General features: G+C 46.4%; 1 protein-coding gene across 1 annotated transcript; it reads right to left on the minus strand.

Annotated features, from left to right (window-relative positions):
* Positions 1-3358: 3358 nt before the first annotated feature.
* Positions 3359-15214, minus strand: LOC135383288 (sodium-dependent phosphate transport protein 2C-like). The gene is made up of 10 exons (XM_064612810.1): positions 15085-15214; positions 11923-12109; positions 8000-8217; positions 7151-7411; positions 6873-7061; positions 6192-6307; positions 6018-6124; positions 4877-5068; positions 4547-4743; positions 3359-3921 (listed from the first exon to the last, which is right to left on the minus strand). Exons 1-10 carry the CDS (start codon positions 15137-15139, stop codon positions 3476-3478), a joined length of 1968 nt encoding a protein of 655 aa, XP_064468880.1. The 5' UTR covers positions 15140-15214; the 3' UTR covers positions 3359-3475.
* Between the last annotated feature and the right edge of the window lie 285 nt (positions 15215-15499).

Here is a 15499-nt window from a genome sequence, read left to right on the forward strand (position 1 = left end):
TTCGTTTCCGTGCTTAATAATTCTCCTTAGAGATCTAGCATCTGCACCTCCGCGAGACGTAACAGATATGACTGATGTAAAAATGAGAGCTGATGCACGGAATCTATATTAAAGAAGCCTGAGCTTGGGTGGGTAGAAATGACACGACTCTCGGTGTGTCCAAATGAGATCGCATTCAATAAGTCATCTGAACAGAGAGATATTTCGAAAATGAATTTTATTCATATGCACGTTGCTCACAGGAGAATCACTATCTTCGGAAGCTCGTGGAGGTCCGCGTCGCAGAGAGTGGACGCGTTTTGGGCGCCTAAAAAGGCACTAAAAATGTCCCAAAAAGGCGTGAATTTTCTCGGAATAGGCACTATCGATATTGCACTACCGGCACTACGAGCGATGCCGCGCGCATTGGTTGCTTTACGGTAACATGTCATTCTATCGTGTGCACTTCGGTGGCAATTGCTGCTCAGAAAAAGTATGTTCCAATTATAAATTTTGATGTGATTCTTCGGTTGCACTGCAAAGATTCCATAAAGTCACAAGAGAAATAGGAAGCAAAATATTATGGAGATTTCGGCGTCCAGAAAACCGCTCTGATCGCATGGCACTCTTTCTTTTGGAAAGCACCGTGCACGCATCTTCTTATTGAAAGCGTGAAGACAGTAGAAGACAAGCACCAGTTCAACGTGTTCCGTTGTAAAATTCTGTCTACGAATTGTCCTACATGCCTAAAACGGCCTCGCGACGTCGACCTATTTGACGATGCATGCCGGTAACAGCACGGGTACTCGGGAAAGATATCGCCGGGAGAAGAAGGAGCCTTACTACCAGGCTGTAAAGTAACTCATTAAAGGTAATTGAGTTACTGTAAGTAACTACTTTTTGCGTAACTAATTATTGTAACCAAATACTTACTGAAACATATATCCGTAACTGTAACTTAATTACTTTTTTCGAGTAACTTGTACACTTAGGGAAGTTACTTCTTCGATCGAGTTTCCATGTGTGTGTTAGGTCCTGGCGCGGAACGTGATTCCAATGATAACCTTTAAAATGTCCTGGTGTTAAGAACAAATTTATCAGCATTATCAGCGCGACTGCCAAGCACGTTGTGGGTCGTTCCAGAAGTTTGTTTTCAATAAGTATTATGTATGATACGCTGTATGTCAAAGTTTTACATATGGTGACCTTGAAAATGAGTAGATGGAAATAACTGAAAGGTAACTCAATAACATTTCACGAGTAACTGACTAGCTGAGGTGCATTTCTGTCTATAGGTAACTTTTCCTGTAATTTCGTTACTTTTAGAGTCATGTAACTGTCAGTTAATTACACTTTGTGAGTAGTTTATACAGCCATGCCCTGGTCACCACTAAGCACAGCTGCAAGGGCAGACCTGGTGTTGCACCGTGTACAAGGAATACAGGCGAAAAATAATCTATTTTCTGCCACAGGGGAAGACACTTGCATTCTGTGACGTAGCGCGGCAAAGCGTGTCCCCGTTTTTCGTTGCAAAAACTATCAAATAAACACGAAACAGCAAGTAAAGTGCCCATTTAGGCACTTATCGGCGTCCATTTTCAAAAAAGGCACTAATCGAAAAAAAAAAAGGCAAAAAAGGCATTAACATTCGGGTACTAATGGGTCCCCTTTGACCTGATTCGTGCTTAGAACATCAAAAGGCATCATCCGTACGACTCCCAACGAAAAGGCATATGCCTGAAAATCCGCTCTCTAGCTCATGAGACACGGAAAAAGAACATGATGGGAATGGTATGTCCTGTGGGTGGAACATATAGCGGGACGGCGGAACACACACAAACCTCAAGCGCCTTTTGAGGAGGTTGACAGTTCAGACGATATGTTGGCTTCATGCATTCATACTGCTTGCAAGCTTTTTCTAGGGGTTGTTTCAGCCGGTTAATTGAGTGTTTTCTGAACGTCTAAACCAGTGATGGCCACTAACTACTTCTACAGTAGTTTAACTATAACTACTAACTACTTCGCGATGGAGTAGTTTAACTGGTAGTTCAACTACTTTTCAGGGGAGGTAGTTAAATCTACTTCTTTAACTGCTGCAATGTATTTTAACTACATTTATAACTACTTAACGTTGTCCATCAACACCAATCCCATTCTATAGTGTTCATGGACACCTAAATATGAATCACAAGCAGTGATAAAAGTGAAGGTTTAGTACACATGCACGGCACAATAGACGAGTTCAGAAAATCCCAGAGTGCTTAGCGCCTCTTTGAACTGTGGGAGTTTACTAATACGGAAGAAACGGGTGGCCTCCTGGCTGTTTCGATGTCTCTCCCACCGGTCCATTGTCCACGACGTGTCAAGGTCACCGAAAGAGAAACTTGAAGGATTATTCTGCGTTCCCCTACTCAGCAAGCGCCCAGGATGCAATGCGTGCGCAAAGAGCACTGGGATTTTCTGAAGTGGTCTATTGCTCTGCACCTCCGTTCTCATCAAGCAAAGCTCAAGGTAAAAGTCGGAAGCACAATAGTGCCGTAAAGCTTGCGATAAAATTGGAACTAGTTGGCCTCTGCAGTAACCTAACTACAGTAGTTAACTACTCGAAAGAGTAGTTTAACTAGTAGTTGCCACTACATTTCTGCAAGTAGTTGATAACTACTTTTTAACTACTACTTTTACTACTTTTTAAGCAATCAGGAAGTTTAACTAGTACTTTAACTACATGTAGTAACTACTGGCCATCACTGGTCTAAACTGTATTAACAGAAGAAAAGTAAAGGAGGAGGTCCTTTTTGTAACCTTTTTCGGGACCTGTGCCGTGGGCGCTTTGTTACTATTCGTTTTTCATTATCATGACCTACACCGTGACTGGACTCCAGTCACTCATATGGAAAAAATATCTATTCGGATCGGATCCCTCTGATCCTTCCGAATCCCTCCCCTGGGATCCGAATTCGAATTCTCCCTCGGATCACTTCTTGAACGCGATCAATAATACCTTTCCTTGGCAAACTTCACTTCTGAGTCAGTTGCAGGAAGTACATTGAATTCCCGCACACCCAAGAACCGCTCACCCTTCCTCCTCTCCCTGACAAAGCGGGGGAAGCGTGTTCCTTCAAGTAACCCGCTTTCGGTGGTTCTGGCCTCTCGGATGAAAAGAGCATTTGGGGGATATGGGTCACTACCACCTCCGTGCCCAGATCAACCGAAAGCCCGGAACATTTCTTCGGATGAAATGAGCTTTTTGGTTGATTTGGGACGTCGGCGGAAATGGGCATTTGGGGGATATAGGGCCTAACCGGAGCTTGGAGGTGGAGCTTGGAGAATTTCGTGCTGCAACCCTTAACCCATATTACGTAAACAAACGGACAGTGAGTGGTTGGTCATAGCTTATGCGCCAACATTTATTTATAATTACGTGTTAATTAAACGTACTTGGCGCGTGCAATAGATAAATCGCACGCCTAAAAAGACGGCGTGATCAAGTCACGAATCATATGCTGCCCTTCAGGACTGCATCCAGTAGAGGACATCTCTGCAGTAGCCTTCCCTCGACGATTCGGTCGAGTGGCGCCAGAGAGCGCAACCAGGCTGGCAACCATGTGGGCGACAACCTCTGGATGAAGTGCAGCGCGATGAGCAATACTATGGCGACCAGGAAAGGCACGCTGAGCACGTTGAATAAGGGCGTCCCAGCGAACGACATGAAGAGCACGACGCATGGGAGCGAGATGAAAAGTAGAAGCAAGTAGGCCAGTGGGAACCAGCGATATTTTGCTGCTGTGTTAGCCAACTTGTGCGCGAGTATGACGGGAAAGCGCATGAATGGGACGGGGTAGAAGAGCAGCACGCCGTACACGTTCAGGAATGTGTGACAGAGAGCCAGTTGAAGGGCGTCACTTCTCTGGGCAGAGTCTCCCGCCAGCGCAGCCAAAATTCCTAGGAGGATGAAACACTGAGAAACGGAGATGTACAGTCACCAAAGAGGGATTGCATGTTCCAAAGATCAACAATTCGATGATGATTAGATCGATGAGGGAGTGAGGTTTGTTATTTTATTTATTTGTTTGTACATACTGTTAGACACTTATTGGACCTAGTATATCACACTGTGACAAAGCACTCAAAAATTCAGTGACAGTATTACATTCAACTATATCAGAAGGCAGTGAAATCCATTTGTCTATGGTTTCTGAAAAAAAAATGAATATTTAAAACAGTCTACTCGTGCTGTTATGGGTCTTACCATTTGGGAGTGTGTATGTCTTAAAGATCGAGATGGAAACCTAAATTTGTCCACATCTGTGTTTAATGATCTATTATACCACAAAAAGAATAATTTTAGTCTGTTTGATTTTGTACGGGCACGCAGGGGATTTAATTCTGATTCTTGGGGCATCTCCGTGACTGAGCTTGTCCTGGAATAACGTGACAAAATTAAACGAGCGGCAAACCTTTGTACCTTTTCTGTTTTCTCCGTCAGTGTAATTGTGTGCGGGTCCCATACCTCCGTTGCATACTCAGGCATGGCCTAACGAGAGACTTATCCAATAAGGAAAGTTACCCGTTGTAGTGGTGCCAACGTTCGCCCCTAGGGTAAGTGGGTAGACAACCTGCTGGAGGTCGAGGCCACCAGCGCTTGGATTTCCGCTCGCCAAGCTGGTAACCATGCAACTCAGCGCCGAACTGCTATGTAGAAGCATAGTCATGAGCAAACCGAGGCAGAGACAGATGTAGCCTTCCAAGCACAAACGCCCGCAGCTGTAAGGAGATATTTCACACATGCAAGGTGAGGAGTGACCGAATAAGGCTTTGCCTCTCCCTCCCTACGTCTTGCATAAGGCGATAATTTAGGATTTGGCTATGAAAGACTCCGGAAGTAAGGTATGCGTACCACGTATCTCTTTCAGATGCTTGCTGTGATGCAGGAGAAAACTTGGTGATAGCCAGGAGCAGCTGAAATCTGGTGGCCGTGCCTAAAATACGGGCCATCGCGGTCAGGCACCCGAGCAACAGAAGAAAGGCCAGAAATAGCAAGACCAAACCAGACAACTGGTCTCCCATGCGAAAGGTGGTGAAGGCGCTCCTACCTGAATAATAATGGTGAGGTTTATAGGTGAAGTATACACACAACTACAGGTTCCTAATGCAGCCTTGGAGAGCTGTTCTGATGGTGTACAGGGTGTTGCCCCATAGAAGCCCACTCCGCCTGCGTGTCGCGCTTCTACACTTACTCAGTGGAAGTGGAATATTGTGCTTTCTACGTATAAAGCTCTGAAGGACATTCAATTCAATTCTGGTAAATTTAGAAGATACACAGCAGCACAGCAGAAAGCTATAACGCGAAACCTGCAATTGCCGTAATCAAAGCAATCAAGATGGCGGTGTTAAGAAGGGCAGTTGCGACGCTGCTGTCCAGACGGAGACGTGTCGCTGTGGCAGAAACGTCTCCCTACTGTTATTTGCCTGTCTTTCAGTTTGTAAACTATATACGTTTTGGTTGACTGCTAATTACGTCGGCAAATTGGCGCGTGCAATTCTTTGGGCGCGTGCAAGACGTCGACGTCGCCAGCCGGATAGAAATTCGGTTTTCACATTTTGCTCACGTTGTTCATTCCACGAGCAAAATGCGAAAAAACAATTTCTATCCGGCTGGTGGCGTCGCCGTCTGCGGAGCAGCGCCTCAACTGCCCTTCGCAACACCGCTATCTTAATATTTCGATTACGGGAATCACACGTTTCGCATTATAGCTTTGTGCTGTCGTACTTAGACCGTAGGTAGACTTTTATAGGGTAACACCCGGTGCATGCAAGCGTCCAAGGATAATCATTTCGCACAGTATAATAAACCACATAATGCACGTCCCGAGCTCTGACAATGTATATGTGAGACGAAAAAAGCAGTGATCACTACGTCGCTGGTTGTTTTGTACAGTATCCAAGGTCACAGCAGTTTCAGTAGGTTCCATATAGGTGTTAGACATTAGAGCAAAAGCAGCAAGGACTGTTCTACCACAATGTCTTCGAAGTGGGACCTACATTCTTGAACACATTTGCTGCCGTTTGTAGCACAACAGGTTCGGATTGTGCTCATGTTGACGGAGGCTGCGTCGGAATCATCCTGCGGGCCCACATTCTCCAGCTGTAACCGCACAGAGAATCGAGCAAGCATGAGTTAAAATACGGTTCCAGTTGTACATTTTGGTTACCTGAACAATGTAATTGGTGAGTGGCCTCGTGAGTGCACGTACGTGATCGTAGCGCTTCAACCTGTGGTTACGGTCCAGGGCCTGAACTGCCAGTTTCGAAGACCATTCAAGGAAAGCTGGGAGTGAGAAGTCATAGTTACATTGCCCGCTGTGATTAGTGCTTGCCACGCCATCAACATCTTTCTCAGATTTCATCTGACGCACGAAGCGCTGTTCCCGACCGAAAGTGTTCTCAGCAACGGAAAGCAGCACCATTGTGTCCCTTGCAAGTGAAACGTGAACAAGTAGAGCTTATGGCGCCTTTTTTCTCTCTAAATTCTGTTCTCTTGCAAGGTATTTGTCAACCACGCCTCTATGAAAGGCACACTCGAATTTTCCAAATATTCTCGGCGATTCGACAGGGTCGTCGGCTAAATAATTGCACGAGAACCCAGGGCACGGGTAGAAATCACTGCGTGACATAAGAGCATCATAGCACTTTCAGCCTCAATGGTACAATGGTGGTGGTTTACTTCAGCTAGCCTCAACAAGCCTAATTGCGATTTGTACAGTAGAACCCCGACTGGAGCTTCGAGGAGCTCCAGCCACGTAATTTCTATTGCGATGCATTTCGGTCCTATGCAGCGATGGGTATTTGGTCAACAAGGGTGACCATTCACTTGTATTTAATTGAGTTCTTACCGAAAGAGAGCTCAAATGGCATGATTAGTAGCACCGTTAGCCAGTTGAAAAGCTGGTGAACGGCAGCTGCTGCGAAAGCCGGTCGAAAGGGCTCTTCCCGTCTTGTAGCCAACGCCATCACACTGCTCGTCACAGACGTTCCCAAGTTGGCACCCATTACGATTGGGATAGCGTCATGCACAGTCAGCACTTTGAACGGGAGACATCCACATTAGCTACCCTGGTGTAATATTTGACAGACTCTCTAACAATATAGACCTTGCGAATAAAACACTCACATTGCGATCCCACTAACGTGACGGCGATGGAAGTAGAAGAGGAAGAGCTCTGCACGAGCACCGTAAGCAGAAGGCCCATGAGTACACCAACTACGGGGTTCTTGATGACTTCGCTGTGAACAACTGCGTTGCCCGCGGGCCGACCGGCGAAGAGGCGGAACGCCAGGCTCATCAAGTCCAAGGACACCAGGAACATGTACCAACACAGCAGCACGGACCCCATCTTAGCCAGAGTGGACAGCAGGTACGGCGGCGTGTCGGCTGTAAACGGAGAAGTAGCTGGTTATGCTGTTTGCAGTTTTCTTGCGAGTGATTTCACTACCTAGGAGAAACCATATAGGGAGGCACACGCAGAGCGACAGTGACAGGTGCTTTCGAAGCGCACTCTCGACGGAGTCCCTTTCGGAAAAATTTTAGGAAATGTGTGCAGTATAGACGACGGATATTAAGGGCGGGGAGCACCTCTCGCACAGAAATGCATGCACCAGAAACACCATGCATGTCCTTCCGCCGAGTTCATCAAGACAGCTGTTTGTTGTCTTTATTTAGGTCCAGTCATCCTCCTGCTTTGACTCCGAATGAATATTGCAGCCACCATGGTGGTGTAACTATGAGCGTCAGCCACAGAAGGGTCAGTTGGCTATCCACACCAACCCCTAGTATGACATAACAAGTGTAAGGCAACATGACGACTCCCACGAGTTTGGAATTGAAACTACTTTTGCTTACAAGTCAAGTCACCAAATCCGGTAAGATATGCATTCTTGATACAGTTTTGTGTTCTCTTTCAAAAAATCGCAATGGCCTCAGTTTCGGAACACGCGCGTGTGGTTATTTGAATAAACTAGCCTTCACTGATTGCCTTTCGAGTGTCTTCCACTTGGATGAGAGACTGCATGGAGCGAGCTGGCGGGAAAGTTGCTGGAGCACTGGAGACGATGGAAGGATGAAGCATTGATTCTTGGGACAACGAGCAGGCAAAGATCTCAGTCGCATCCACTAGGCCTTGAGTCTTGGGCCGCGTGACAGGCGAATCACCACAAGGCACGCTGTTTTCTGGTAGTTTCCTGCGAAGCAAGCTTTGTGGTTGCGCGCCGTATATAAACGGGGTTATAGGTCAGTACTGTGTACCATTACCCCCCACGTTCTGAACAGAAGGCCAAGGCGAAAATACCCACTGGTATGCTGACTGAACGAAGTACATATAAACGTAAACAAAAATGTGTGCCCATCAGCCCCAGGCCGGTTCTCTGTCTTACACTGACGTCAACAACTCATCGACGCTCACCCGTGTAGTCTTTGGTTCCGTGCAAAGTATTTCTACTACCGCACTTTTTTCACAATCTTTCACGCAGACGAAACTCACTCAGACACAGTTGCACAGTTGCAAGAAAAAAAGGAGTAAAATACGGAGCAATTGCAGCTTTTAGTCCCATAGACAGCAATTGCTCCCCATTTCAGTCCCCTAACCCCGTAGTTTACTCCCCAGGACTGCAAATTGTGACTGTACTTCGCGAATGGTCTTCCGAATGCAACAGTCTACGTAAATATGTGCTCCTGGTCAATTTGATGCCATAAGGCTGTATAGCTCAGCAAACTTTTCCAACGCTTCTTTCTTCGCAAATTGTGCCCTACACTCTAAATCGTTTTACACCTTAAAGGGTGTAAATCAAAATGTTAATGGCGCACACCTTTTAAGGTGTATTTTAACACCCTCATGGCAATTGGGGTGTAAAGGGTGTAACGCCGAATAAAACTGCTGGGTTTTGGCAATAAGCTGGTAACTGTATTCACAATTACCAGCATAATGCGTATAATCACATTGAGGTCCATATATGTATGCACATCAAGGTGATTAAATATGTATGTAAACATGCACAGACAATCATGTATGGACAATCATGTATGAAAATCATGTATGGAGACAATATGTATAGACAATCATGTATGGCATGGCAGCTGTGCATGGCAATGAAGCATGGCAGCTGTATATAGCTCTTCGTGAAACTGTAGACCTTCTCATGAGCAGGCACCTCCCCATATGCATGTTCATTACTTAGAACGCTGCATTTATTCGTTTCTTCAAGGCTTTGCAGTGTTGTACCCACAAATATCTAACCCCTGTAAAATGCATTACGTTGTTCATTATCCGCGACTCATCATGATGTTTGGTCCTTTCCTGTCTGTATGGTTGTACGCATTTCGAAGGGAAACACCAGCATTTTAAAGATGTTGCTAGAAAAACAAAAGAAAGAAAGAAATTTTAAGAACATAACCTGTTCATTAGCAAGAAGACATCAATTTTATCAAATGTATGTGTGGTCGCAGCCCTTCATCAGAAATGCCACATCTACTGATGGTTCCCAGTAGATTCACGCAGAATCTATAATCTATGTGAAAAGTGCAGTTGATAATCATAACACATTTGCTGTTGGCTGTTGTTGCCAAAGAATCTTCAGAGGGGGACTTACCCGTGTTCATTGAGATTGCAGGCATACATGTTATTAACTCTGATACCATTTTTCTCATACAAACATTAACAACAGTTGAGTATGATGAGCACTATCATGTATTTGTTTTGTCTTGCAATGAGGAGCAACGTGTTTTAAGAAATTGAAGCACTATCTCAACCGATCTTCTAAATCTGCATGTATTACCAGATGGTAGACTTGTTGTAAATCCAGGCCATGCACTGTTGTAATGTAAGTTCCTGTTCCCTGTTGTATATATTTACTTTTGTTCATGTGAACGAAAACAAACATACTCCCTTTCTACACCCAGGCAATACACTATCATCATATTTCCCCTGAGGGTGTAGTACACCAAAGTTACACCCTCAGGAACTTCCAAAACAAAGTTGTAGGGTGTGAAAGGGGTGTGATCTTTGTAAATACACCTATTTTACACCTTTAAAGGTGTGAAACGATTTAGATTGTATGTATGTTCGCAAGATTTTATATCACTCGATATATCACGGCTGACGATATGATTCAAAGTATTTTCATGCATGCACACGAATTATGTCCCTGGTGCTTTTAGAGCCGAGCATGAAATGCAGTCTCCTCTCTTTGACATTCATTTACTCCCGTGCATTTACTCTCGAGTATTTTTTGTGGCAATGCATTTAGTCCTCAAACTACGCATTTTTTTGGCGGCGGCCTCGTGTACGGCCGCTTGTGCAAACCGAACGTACTGTTACCCCACTTCCGAAGACCGAGAGAATGCCGCGCTGATCACGTGATATACGCGCTGCCAGATGACAGCCCTGATCTTTGTCCATTAACCGGCGAAGAAACTAGAACAGTTCAAGCCCATTTAGGTTCAGAATAATAGTTCCACGGCTAGTCCGCGGTTATTTCTCTAAGTCAGGAAGGGCTGGTGAGATATGGGACTGGCACTCCGTTCCATGATTGTGCATCTGCAGTTCTCTATAGAGCTTTTTTTGCATTAGTATCAGTACTTCGCCCTATTGCCGCCGGAAGTTCTCATGTCTCTGCCGGTACCACCCACCTTTCGTAAGTCTTCCGAACCTTCTGGAACGGAGAGATCAGGTTCCCCTCAGGTCCTTCGAGCTCATTTTTATGCTCTGGTAAACGAGAGGTTTTCCACGTCTGCAGCAACATATACAGATGGCACATCCAGAAATGGCAAGCCCGCCTCGGCATTCGTCATACCATCCGAAAGTGTATTGGAAGGACGACGCCTTTCGCATCCAACCTCAACGACTGCTGAACTCTAATGTCATCATTTCCTTTCTGCAGCATATATCATTGATTTTACCTTGAGGGAATGGGCAGTGTTCACCTATTCAAAATCTGCACTGCAGGCTATTGAAAATTATGGCATACAAGGCCCATCCGCTGCCCTAGTGACAGATGTGTTCATGGTTTGCTGCCTTGTATACGAAGCAGGGCACAGTCTGGTTATACAGTGGGTTCCGGCCTATTGTGGTGTCGTAGGGAATGAACAGGCCGACAGCGACGCAGGTGCAACTCTCCCATCCCGTAGACAGACGCGTATTAAACTGCTGAGAGGAGACCGTCGTTCCATGCTTCGACGTCTCGTGACACCCATGGCTGCCCGCCAATGGACAACTGACATCTCCTCCCTATGTTGAGAAGAGTTGACCCAACGCTCGCTTACCGCATGCCATGAAACACCTCTCGTCAAGACGCTGCATTTGTTCATCGAATGCGACTCGATGTGGCTTTTACAGCTGAGTGTCGTTACCGCTTCAGACAAGTTGACTCTCCCCGATTCAGTCATTGCGACACATCTAGAGCACATTCTTCTTCATTGGCCGTACTACCAACCTTCTCGAACCGCGCACTCTGGGTCCCTTAATCATCTAGACTCTCGCCCTTTCTCTATATCAAAATTGTTTGGTCCCTAGCCACATCCAGCCCACCAACGCTCTGCCGTCAAAGCTCTTTTGACCTTTTTGGACACAATAGGATCCTTATTGTGAAGGGGCTCATTATTTTATTCTCCACATCACCAGTAGCAATAGGGGGAAAGTATCGCCCCTGGCGATGAAACTCCCCATTCATCATCTCAAAATAAAGTTGTTGTTGTTGTTCTGTCTATTCAAACCCCGCTATGGCTGCCACCTCATACCGCATTCAATCACCGAAAAGCTAAGAATGCTACTCGGAGCTTTGACTTTGTCTGGACTTTGCTTCTTTGGCGAGGGAAATGTTTAAAACACTTGTGCTTCTGCATGGAGCAACTTCTGAACAGCGGCAGTCTATTCTGATACCAACGCCAATTACCTGCTGGCCCTTCCACGGGATAATGCCTCATCATTACTGCTATTTCTCTCAGGCTTCCTTGGTGGCTGTTGTTTCCTCGACCTCCCATCTTTCGCTGATGGTGCGATGGCGATGGATGAGCCCTCGGGACGACGGGAACTCTGCCTTACGAGAACCCTCTCGTGCAGTTCCAACTTTTGACTGGTACCTGAAAACACATGGCATTATGTAATGTAATCGTTCTCTAGCAAAGTACTGCTAAGTGAAATGCAACCAACATATTGAAATGTACCACCGGGTAGAACGTAGTTTTGTGATGATATACACGGGGGGCGGGGGATCCATCACGTCTCTCAGTCCATATTTTTCGTACTAACGAATTTCAAAGACTGGTAATTTCGCGATCGTGCCGCACCGGATTGGTCGACAGGCGCCACGTGATATTGAAGTACTACGTAACGCATTCGAGAGCGGTCATTCATTACTATTAGACATATTCCACCAACTCTTGAGCAGTTCGGTTTAAACTGTTGTAGCCCGGCTGTGAGAATATCTGCGCGCTGTGCATCACCTCTTTAACAGATAGGCAAATGAGCTGAGGCGAGCTCCATCTAGGGACAAATACAATACTGCATGCCAGTGTGGTGTAAGGGTAGCAACCTTGACCCTTAATCAGGAGGGTCCCTTGGAGCCGGCAGTCATCGGCTTTTTCGTGAATAACCTGTTCACAATCCTCTGCCCATAACGGTGTATGTGTACGTATGGTGTACGTCGACTGGTAGAAGACATGGATAAAGCCTGAGTTTGAGGCTCTGAGTAACACAGAGAAACATCTCGTATGAGAGACAACACTGAAACAAATATTACGCACATGAGGCACACCACGTGCGTGTTTGCGTCTCTACGCTGCCCAGACTAAGGCTTTGTTCATGATGGAGGACGTACCAACTTCGACGTTAACTCCAATTAACCGTGAACTTAAAAGCATCTTAACACGACATGTGCGTGTCACAGAATACAGAGGCCCAGGCCAGGAAGAGGGAAGACCAATTTGGATTATTCCAGAAGAATGAAAACTTCACGAAGCGTGAAAGGAGCAAATCAGACTTGGTTTGAAATGCATTTTTCCTGACCAGGTTGCGTACCTGTCTGTCATTTTGCTTTTTCATTCTTATCATTTCGACCTCACTGGTACATTTTTTGACAAGGATGCTTTCTAAAATATTCTTACCCCATTTGTTGCTTAGCCGAATAATAAGCTTTGTTACGATGATCGTGATTTTTTATTCATACTTTACCTCGCTTTTTTTTAATGCTTACTGCTTGTGAGAACACTGCATGCGATAAATTCATCGAGTTCGTGATCTCTTCCGCATTAAGAACATTTCGCATTTAACCCATCTCTTGGCCCTCTTTGACCATCTCTTGGCCCTTCTCTCTCTCCGCGTAGTCTGCTCCTCTGCCATTATCCACGGTCTCGGCGTGAGTAGAGTGACTAAGCACCACCACATGCGACGATTTCTCGACGGGAAAACGGACAACTTGCTCACCGGCACGACAATTGGGCGGAGAAACGGCGGGACAAACCGCATGCACAGATTTTCACTGCAGCGGACGGTGCCACAGCGGCGGACTTCGTCCAAGCGGACGTTTCGTTAGTCTGTTAAATATAGACTTCAAATTAACTGATCGATATTTTGCTACACATAGAAAGTTGTAGTGGCACACAGAAGAACTTATTGCGGTCAAGGCATATTCGCACAGACGGCGACTTCAGCTTTCGAATGCTCCCCAGGTTGGCATCCGAAATGCCCGCCGCGTCCGCACGTCGAGCGGGCACCTGACGTCATTTCCCTGTGTGGTCATAGCTGCCGTCGAGCGGCCGCTTCCGCCTTTCGCGGGATTTCTGCCCTCCGCTATCGTCGGGAAGTTTGTGACGTACCCATTGTTCGCGTAGGCTCAGCGGAAAACCGGTGACGGTGACCGGTTTTCCGTCGAAAAAGCCGTCATATACGGTTGACGCTATAGAAGATGAAAACTGTGAAAGTGGATTCGTGCTCCTGCCATGTGCAAAACCTCGCATCCAGACGATTTCTACTGATCTTGAAGCGAGGCGACAGGAGGTGAAGAACAACACAGACATCGACGTCGAAATTGTTGTTCTTCACCTCCTGTCGCCTCGCTTCAAGATATGTACAAACCGGCCCCATGCATCCTGTGTCTACTGATTTCTACTGATGTCTGGTTTACGTTGTAGCGTTCCGGGATGCACCATGTCCAGCTACGACCACAGATCACACGTTCATGGTCACGAACTGCCAGCTGGGCAAGTTGCTTCTGTTCTCAATAGATGAGCTCGAGTTAGAGCCCTGCGCGGATGAGATTTTTGGAATCCGCATCCGACCCGCAACCGTTATCCGCATCCAATCCGCATCCGCAACACACACAACAGTTTACATCCGCATCCGATCCGCTGACCAAAACGCACCATCCGCATCCGATCCGCAAAACCGCACTTTTCGGAGGACGCTAAAGACTGCCGGAAGCATATGTCGGTATAATTTCGGATGCCTCCATGCTGTCACGGAACGACTCACGACGACAAGCAAAGGTAAACATTTCAACAAACGCGTTATAGAGAGACTTCTGGAACGCGCCGAACGCTACCTCTTCGGTGCTCGCGCGGTTCGAGATGCCAGAATGCCTTCTCTTCCGTCTTGGCCGTGCATGGTCAAAGGTGAACCCGAGCATGCGCTCGCTGTCGCAGCGCAATACAAATAAATTGCTGGTGGAAAAATTACAGCACATGGTATATCCGCATCCGATCCGCTGCCTTCGTATCCGCATGCGATCCACACACCGCAGAAAGTTCTGAATTTTCCTCCGAATCCGCAAGTATCTTGCGGATATCCGCGGATATCCGCTTCCATCCGGGGATGGTACAGGGCTCAAGCTCGAGTGGCCTGTGGGTTGCCGCGTCTTAGAGTTCGCAAATCTCGAAATTCTATTGTTAAGCACAGCTCAATGTACAACAGAGCTATACGCATCTGGAGCGTCCAAGCTACAGTGTGCTTTCAGAACATGTTAAAGGTTTACCATTCACTTTACAGTCCCTTTAATCCCAGAAGCGTCAGAGAAAAGCCAGATTCCATTTCACTAGTCCTATACGCAGCTGTACCATACCTGGTTGAGAATCTTGTGATTCGGCTTCCATTGGCTCCTGTTTCCTGATGATCATTACTAGATGATTCCTTCACAGGGACTGACAAGCGTCTCGCATTCTACAGGCAACTCACGTGAGGCGATGTGACGATTACGATGACAATGCAGATGTAGACGTGGCTCGCGCGCTTAAACTTACTTGCTTTGCCGAGTACGCGCTGTCTGTCGCTACATGCTGCAAGTATCTGCACGAACCCCCCCCCCCTCGAGCAGCCGTCAGGCGTGCAGGCTGACCACTCGGAAGTAGCACGCTACCGCCTTCACCACCAAGGTAGTTGCTTAATTTCATTGACGACATAAAAAAGCAGTGGAAGACCCTTCCATAAAGTTTTCATTTTTGATTGCACGTGACATCATCGTTTGGTTTTGGTTTAGT

Source organism: Ornithodoros turicata, chromosome 2 (assembly GCF_037126465.1).
Source record: "Ornithodoros turicata isolate Travis chromosome 2, ASM3712646v1, whole genome shotgun sequence".
NCBI classification, from domain to species: Eukaryota; Metazoa; Arthropoda; class Arachnida; order Ixodida; family Argasidae; genus Ornithodoros; species Ornithodoros turicata.

Bases quoted from the DNA above. Each gene is read 5' to 3' on its own strand.
- LOC135383288 (XM_064612810.1), bottom strand. From the start codon at position 15,139: ATGATCATCAGGAAACAGGAGCCAATGGAAGCCGAATCACAAGATTCT. The intron at 7,062-7,150 runs GTGAGTGTTTTA...TCCCGTTCAAAG, and splicing joins CACGTTAGTGGGATCGCAAT to TGCTGACTGTGCATGACGCT. The intron at 3,922-4,546 runs GTAACTTTCCTT...TCATCCTCCTAG, and splicing joins CGTTGGCACCACTACAACGG to GAATTTTGGCTGCGCTGGCG.